Genomic DNA, 8,836 nt, shown 5'->3' on the forward strand with positions numbered 1-8,836 from the left:
TGATAACAAAAAAAAAATGTTTTATCAAGATTCGTGGAAGAGTCGGAGCGCGGCGTGGACTACAACCAGCTGTGCTACTACCCCAGCTGCATAGCGAACCGGTGGCTGGCGATCCGGCTGGAGATGATCGGCAACCTGATTATATTCTTCTCGGCGCTGTTTGCCGTGCTCGGCCGCGAGACCGTCGACCCGGGGTTGGTCGGTCTGTCCGTCAGTTATGCTCTGCAGGTGGGGGTCTTTTGCTTATATATTACAAGTTTTGATTTGTCCTTTAAGATTTAAGACATTTGAGGATTTTTTATATTATGCTCTATTTTTTTTGTTAGACATATCTGTGAATCTAATGAAATGCGGTTATTTAATTTAGTATATTAATGTCGATATTTCAAATTACAGATTACACAAACTCTGAATTGGCTCGTAAGAATGACTTCGGATGTTGAAACTAATATTGTAGCTGTTGAGAGAATAAAGGAGTACGCTGAGACTAAGCAGGTAATGTCAATTAAAATAAAAAACTGGTATAAATGATAGTAAATTTATAAATGAATGTTTAAATTTTTTAAAATGAGCTTATGTTCAGATTTATGGACGAGACATATATATTTTATTTGTTGAGTCGCTGTAAATTACTACTACTAGTCTATTAGGCGAGTAGAGGGTAGCAATATTCCGGCTGATTCCCTGCACCAACTCCGAGCGCCTCTTAACAATGATACATTAGCAAGCGGAACGCGTGGAGCGCACATTATGATGAAGTGAGGTGTGTATGGGGTTGCCAGGAGGCGGCGTGGACGGTGGGCGGCGGGCCGGGCGCCACGTGGCCGGAGACGGGCGCGCTGCAGCTGGAGCGGCTCACGCTGTGCTACCGCGCCGGCGAGCCCGTGCTGCGCGAGCTCACGTGCGCCGTGGCGCCGCGCGAGAAGCTCGGCATCGTCGGCCGCACCGGCGCCGGCAAGTCCACGCTCACGCTCGGCCTCTTCCGGTACTTGATGACTCATTTACTCGCATTAAGATAAATCTAACAGTATCATTATTTATTGTGCAGTATGCCTACTAAGTTTTTAAATACTCTATTAAAATTTAAGTTCAGGTTGCATACGTATTACTTGCCTACAAACACTGTCAAATACTCTTTGAATTGGAAAATTGTTGTTTTTTTCCATTTTCATTTTCACGATTAAACTCGATCACGGACTCTTATGTATACATTTAATAGCGATGTAATTATTTCTACAGCATAGTGGAGCCGTCTAGCGGCAAGATCATGATCGACGGTATCGACATTTCGACAATCGGCCTGCACCAGCTGCGCTCGCGCATCACGATCATCCCACAGGACCCCGTGCTGTTCTCGGGCACGCTGCGCATGAACCTGGATCCCTTCGGCACGTTCTCTGACGATGATATATGGAGATCATTGGAGCATGCGCATTTGAAGGCCTTCGTACAAGGTACGTGTGTTATTAGTAGATTTGTTATGCGGCCGTGCTACTAATTGATTAGCTCCAGTTTAGGTGAATTACTGTTTGTGTGTAACGTTTTTACAGTCAAATGCGCACACGTATCCCGTAGGAATATCAAAATAAAAAGTTGTGTTATTCCAGTTGTCCAGTTGCAAAATTAACTTCAATCGGTTCAGTAGTTTTTGCGTGAATGAGTAACAAACAGACACATACATATACTCACACACTTTCGCATTTATAATATTAGTAGGACTATTACACTGTTGAAAATAGTAAAGTACGGCCCAGTTTTCATTCGTCAGTAATAGCAGATATAAGCAATTTAATGCTCAAAAATCGCATTACTTATAAAAAGAAAAGATAATTGGATCATAGTGTAAATATATTAACATAAAACTGTCGAGCGATTTTCATAATGATATGAAAGTAATTATTACTTATTAGCATATAACATTGATATAACGCATCATCGCACCAGGGCTCCCGTCGGGGCTGCTGCACGAGGTGTCGGAGGGCGGCGAGAACCTGTCGGTGGGCCAGCGGCAGCTCGTGTGCCTCGCGCGCGCGCTGCTCCGCAAGACGCCGCTGCTCGTGCTCGACGAGGCCACCGCCGCCGTCGACCTCGAGACCGACGAGCTCATACAGGTGATACTACACCCCTGCTGGCGCTCGCACACGCGCACCGGCTCACGCACACGCAGACATGCATCGGATCATGCACACGCACAGATACAGCGGCTCAAACGCATGCACACATGCAATGGCTCACGCGCACACATTCTGTCTCCAGTACTCAACATACGCTCACACATACACTCTACATCGTTTCGAACGGACAGTACAGAAATAATGCAAATTATTTGCCATCGGCTCAAAAAAAACGTTAAAAATAATATCTGTCTCATCTCGTCTATCATCTTCATAAACAGCAAGGTATGTTTTACAAAAATCACAAACACAATGCTAACTCCACACATGCGTAATGTTATGATATTGAACAATTTAATAAACATAAACTTAAATTACACAACAAATAAATTGTGTGAAATAATTCAAATAACATTGAATTTTCGTTTCAGAAAACAATTCGGTCCGAGTTTGCATCGTGCACGGTGCTAACAATCGCGCACCGTTTGAACACCATCATGGACTCGACTCGCGTGATGGTGCTCGACAAAGGCCACCTTGTGGAATACGCGCCCCCAGAACAGCTGTTACAAGACAAAAACTCGATATTCTACAGCATGGCCAAAGACGCCGGCCTCGTCAATTAATAACACTTTCGATTTAATAAATATTTTACAAAACGTTCATTTTATACGATGGCAATAATTTGTACAAAGGTGGTAATCTCGCCTGTACTAGAATGTAACGGTCACTTTGACTCGATGCGATAGTAGGTTTTATTTTGTTATACGCGAGTAATAGTGTTCACATTTTATAGTTGTTACACTCGTAAGTGATTACTTAATTTATTTTGGGGAGTTATTTACATTATCGCTTAGATAAATAGTGTATTCTATTAGTTATTTTTTAACTATGTTTTTTTTTGTATTACAATGCTTAGTTAATAATAAATCTGGGTAAGTATGATATGTAATTTTTTATTCAAATAAATAGTATTTCTATTCACAATTTACACTTTTAAATATTATTCTAAATATCAAACTGATATTCGCTACTTAACTAAATCACACATGTACTTAAAAGCATTTAAAATAGTTTATTATTTTATTATACAAAAATAGTAATTACATATCAAACTTATTCATTTAGTTTTTAATAATGTAATGGTAAATAAATGTTTTGAATAACGCAATTCAAGCAATAACTCGTACTTCTTAGCAAGACTGACTTAAATGTTCGTTTAATCACAGTCATTCAAATATATATAAAACACATACATCCAGTTACTTAGATTAATGTAAATAGTAAAAACATTACATATCTCGTACGATTTATTTTTATTTTCTATATCATTATATAATGTACGTTGAAATGTATAACTATATTGGCAGCGACACGTAGTTACCACTAAGCCGCCCTTTACTTAATTTTTAAATAAATGTTTATTTTTAATGTTGCGTTATCGTGTTTAACTTTAATTTTTAACGGTCAGTATCCGCTAACGGAGTAGAGACGCGTTATATCGGAAACATTAAGATTTCGTATGTTAAGCGAGATTCTGAACGAAATCTTATTGATTTTCATCTCTCTTCGATTTAGAGAATACGTATTATTTAGTTATAGTTCTTACTAATATTAGTAGCAGCTACCAACTGCCTCTGTGTCGTCTTAGATTCCTTGTCTCGAATATTATGATGGATGATTCATAACCCATTGTTTATTTAACTATCATTGATCAATAATTTTTTTAATTTATCACAAAATATATTACAAGTACGTAAAGATTAAATTTTTCTTTCGATTCGTATTAATATACATTTTATAATGAATCTAAGACGACCGCCTGTGTATATAATAAGTAGTTTTTTTTTTTTTTTTTACAAATGTCATTGCATTTTAGTAACTATAGAATACGTTAAGATTACTAACTGGTGCAATTTTAATATTTGCTTTTTATTGTTAAAATATACAGTGGGATTGGTTGATATAGATACATTCAAGAGAGGCGTAACTCTCGGCGTACCTAAACGTGATCAATATATAATCAGAATATAGAATACACTTTCCGAAAAACAAATACCAATTTAGTATGATTCTCCGCTAACCAATCATACTGTATACATACTTTTCGTTAATCATAAAATTTGTCAGGTTAATTGTTACTAGTATAATATTTTAAATACAATACGGTGCCTGCAGATCATTGTATCAATAACATCTAATAACTTAAGGATATACTCAAAGTAAAACGTATAAAAGGTTATAGTATGTACCATATATATTATACTTTTATAGTTCTGTATCAAAATATTTTATGGAGGTATCAAATACAGATGTTCTACTTATGGGGTATAAAGGTAACAGTATGATATTTATTTAAAGTGTCCGTCGGAAAGTGTTAAATTACCGTTCGAAAGTGGCGCATTTAAGTACAACGTATAACTGGGTATAAAATTAAAAGTTCTCGTTATCTATACACTCAATAATTAGATGCAAGAAAATGGTTGTTCCCCCTGTTGATACCTTACGTACGAAGTACGTTTCTCCTTTAAATTGGTAACATCACGTCTCCGTTATACAGATTTATACATTCCGATTAGAGTTTCGATTATGTACAAAATCATAGATAACAAAACATTTAACATACTTTGCGATCCAAGTAAGATTAGGATCGATTCAGCGCTATTTTGTGACGTCACAGGTTAAATGAAACTCATTCAAGTAATAACGTTCGTAATTAAATTTTATATTAGAATACACCGAAATATACAGACAAATACATGCATATTGGTATGCAAAAGAGGATTTCTTTAATAGTACGATGTCTTAATCAATCAACCGATTGATTGAGTCATCGATCAATCGACGTTAGTTCTGAATTTTGCCACGCGCCAATAAATTTCTTTTAGCACTATAAACAAATAACTGCTAACGTGCTAACGTAAAAAACTATTTACATACATACATATATATTTTTTTTTATTACTCTTGACGCATATTGATCACTGACGTTTCTATTCTTAATTGGATCCCGATGAAAGGATATTTTGTTATTTAAACAGTTGTAATATGCCACCTCGAATTTTCACAGTTTAGCTACAAAATAGGAATTCCGAATTCAAACTACCTACATTCTTTTGTTTGGAACGGTTACATCACATTTTATACACTAATTACTTTGTAATACAAAATATTTTTGTTTATTCTTCTTGACTTATAAATTGGATCAAGATTCTTACATTGAAACAACTTTTCTAAATTTGCAAAATATGTTGAATTCATAAATATAGAAATCCCAGTGGAATCTTCGTAATAATAAGCAAATTAAGTTTTGTAACTAACAAATTGAATTTGTTCAAAATATTTTAAACAGCAAATTAAATATGTATTTCACTAAAGTCTAATAATTACACAATATCGATATTTGAATTTTATACTACAATCATTAAAATGTCCAATGCTATCGGAGCAATATTTTTTACTAAGCATAGTTGTGAGTAATCATAAATTAAATTATATATGATTTTTGCGAAAATTTCTCAAATATTGAACAAAACTATAATAGATTATGGATTTAGAAATGCGTTCGTGTGTTTATTGTTTATAACAATTATGCGTAATTTTGTAAAACCTTTATGATATATTTTAACTTCACTTCTCATTCAATTTATTCATCTGACGCCGTTCCTTCCTTAGGGAGAGATTGTTGTCCGAATCAAATGACTATAGCACACTTACTGGATGATCAATATATATCTATTGGTTTTTGAATTAAATATTTTTTTTTAACAGAAACATGTTACATACGTTAATATTTTACTTTAACATAATTATATCTGTTATATTTAAGCAACTCATGTTCCAACGATATCTGAATGTAGCCTTACTGGAATTAAATAAATGCGAATAAACACTGACTAAATAACTAAGTGCCTAAAGAATTCATCTTAGTAGTCCTTAGATATAATTGATGTGTTTATTTAGTTGTTATTAACCTGAAATGAAGATTAATGCTTAGGAAAGTATTGTAATAATGTCACAAAAATAATATCAGTGCCTATAATTATTTAATGTATTAATTATAGATATTAAAATACTCTTGCCAAGGAAAGGTGTCTGTGCTTAAAACATTTACTTGCTCTTTTCTTGGTCTGAATTATAATATTAGTTGTGGTACCCTGAATGTGCAAAATATTCACGTGACGCCGGCTATATGTATGATGGACTTTTATATTGTATTGTTCTATGTTTATTTTTGTGACTAAACGTGTCAAAGAGACATTACGATGTTTTAAACTAATTTTTAAATCTTTTTCAGTTTTTTTTTCAGATTTTTCAGATTTTCCGTATTTTGTGTATTGGTACTTTACAGGAATGTTGTAATTGCACATTTATTATAATTTCGCTTGGATAGAGGACATGAAATTATGAATATAAATTTATCCACTCAATTATTATGATAAACTTTTTTATATCGTGGCATGTAAAGAAAGTTTTTCTAGGTGTAATATAATTATATAATTACCTATTACTTTTGTTATGAATGAATAATTTTTGTGAAATACAGGAATAAAGCAGAGAATATTTCTATAACCGTATTTTGTTTAGCTGCTATTAAAGTAAGAAATACCCTAGTTGTGGTTCACGATTTTGTGCCTACATTTTGAACATAAAGAGACTTGTTTTTTGCCGCAGTATCATCAGCCAAACTAGGTTAACCAAATTGAACAGTTATGAATCATTGGACTATTGAAAAATTGTTTATTTTACGTCGTTTGGGCTATTATAGATTATTTATAACCTCATTTTTGAAGTCTGCTAAAAATACAAGAATAAAAATTGATTTTTAAGTTTAAATTTCGAATTTTTGGGTACTTCAACTAATTTGCGCAAAAATTGGCAGCTCTGTTACTTATCTCCAACGTTGGATTTTTTACCACCTTACTGTTAGTTTAGTATATAAATAACAATAAAGAAAATTTTTGTCTATAATTTCAATAATTTGATATAAAAAAAATATGGTAACACTCCGTCCGTCAGACGTCAATTGACAATCCAGCTCAACCTATAAAGTATAAACACCATCGTCATTTACCAACATATTACATTTAAATCACGTTTACGTTTCTTTAACAAGATATCAATACAGTCATTTTTCATTTTTCAGTTGTATATTACATTCTAATTTGTAATTCATGATTTATATCATTTATCTAAATATATATGTAAATACACGGACAGTTTTTAGAAGGTCTAATGTGTTAATTATTTAAGACTATGGATAAACTGTTTAAAGATAAATCATTTGAAGAGTTTACAGTAGTAAGTTGATGAAAATATTACACTTTCAATTTAGCAATCATTTTATTAATTTATATCAATATTTCATATTAATTATTTTATAATTTTCAGACATGTGACGAAATTATAAACAATCTGTTTGAACACGAAGTCATTGTCCAGCCTACCAACAAAATTTTATTTAATTCGGTCAGAAAAGAAATACGCGACATCGTTTGTAATACATGCTGCGATTTAAATAAAATTTCAAAGATTTTATACGATAATGAATATGAAGAAGAAAAAGTTGATTATTTTTTATCTGCAATTCAGAAGAGAAAGAACGAGTTGCTCTACTTAATATTACTTCATCATAATAGTAAACAAGGTGAAACAGTGGCTTTATTTGATTGTGCTCTTAAACTTGTTTGCGGCACCAGTGAGTTGAAGACCTTGAAATATCCAATTCTTCAACTGGCATTAACAACTTATAATAATACCGAGCACAAGCAGAGATTATATGATGTTGATAAAAATATGTTAAGAAAACTGATTGATGTTTTAGAGAGTAGTGATTTAAATTAATGATCCAAACAAGTCTGCGTTTCATTTTATTCCTTAAGTTTTAGTACTATTTTATAAATACTGAACAGTTTAATCATGGTACAGTACTTGGTACTTGGTACTCAATATTTAATTGTATAGGATTCAAAATAAGTTTACAGCTCATCAAAATTTTACATCCAGGTATCTTTCCAGTCACCATTTACAAATGACTTAATTATATTGAGTCTAAGAATTGAAAGTCAACCTAGCTGTTACAAATTCTGTATTACAAATGTTGCTAATTGGAAGTTTGTTCATTTGGCAAGTGATTCAGTTAATTTATAATCATGTTCTGAAACATTTTATTTCTTAATAAATAATTACCATATTTAGTTCTTAGTTTACAAAATTTTTATATGGTACTCTTATTTATTATGCACCACCATGACTCATTAATTTTTTGTCCTCCCCTTTTTTGGGTTGCCTGGTAGAGATCGCTGCTAACGATAAGGCCAACATCTGTGCATTGTTTTCTAATATATTATTAAGTATTAATTAAACGTTTTCTATATGGTGTACAATAAAGAATTTTTCATTCATTCATTATCTCTCGGTAAACATGTGGAAGAAGGTCGAACTTCACGAATACAAACAATATATGTGTCTTGCTAAAAAAAGGCAGAACATAACTTACAGCTCATTTTTGAAAGTATATCAACAGTAACGAATTTTCTTGTTAAGTAACAACATGCACTCTAGATTCAGTTCTATTACTTTCAAGTTTCAGGTTGAATATGCATAAACTCCATATGACAATGATTTATTCCCCAAAATGTAATTTCTGACAAATTACTGCAGAAGCTTTTGTTATGTATATCTTATTTCTCGACTATTAAAAACATCTTTAGGCCCATAAT

At 32.9% G+C, this 8,836-nt stretch overlaps 2 protein-coding genes across 5 annotated transcripts in view; both read left to right on the plus strand.

Annotated features, from left to right (window-relative positions):
* LOC119834609 (multidrug resistance-associated protein 1) overlaps positions 1-6,684 on the plus strand; it is a 39,858-nt gene extending 33,174 nt beyond the window's left edge. For all 4 annotated transcript variants that reach the window (XM_038359012.1, XM_038359016.1, XM_038359014.1 and 1 more), the window contains 6 exons: positions 30-228; positions 397-495; positions 783-985; positions 1,240-1,454; positions 1,945-2,111; positions 2,546-6,684. In XM_038359012.1, coding sequence (XP_038214940.1) covers positions 30-228; positions 397-495; positions 783-985; positions 1,240-1,454; positions 1,945-2,111; positions 2,546-2,740 — 1,078 coding nt within the window. In that variant the 3' untranslated portion in view covers positions 2,741-6,684. The remainder of the gene's footprint in view (positions 1-29; positions 229-396; positions 496-782; positions 986-1,239; positions 1,455-1,944; positions 2,112-2,545) is intronic.
* Positions 6,685-7,151: 467 nt separating this feature from the next.
* Positions 7,152-7,970, plus strand: LOC119834623. The gene is made up of 2 exons (XM_038359035.1): positions 7,152-7,415; positions 7,506-7,970. The coding sequence occupies exons 1-2, from the start codon at positions 7,371-7,373 to the stop codon at positions 7,956-7,958; spliced, it is 498 nt and encodes a 165-aa protein (XP_038214963.1). The 5' UTR covers positions 7,152-7,370; the 3' UTR covers positions 7,959-7,970.
* The last annotated feature ends 866 nt before the right edge of the window (positions 7,971-8,836 follow it).

This window comes from Zerene cesonia, chromosome 19, assembly GCF_012273895.1.
Source record: "Zerene cesonia ecotype Mississippi chromosome 19, Zerene_cesonia_1.1, whole genome shotgun sequence".
Taxonomy (NCBI): Eukaryota; Metazoa; Arthropoda; class Insecta; order Lepidoptera; family Pieridae; genus Zerene; species Zerene cesonia.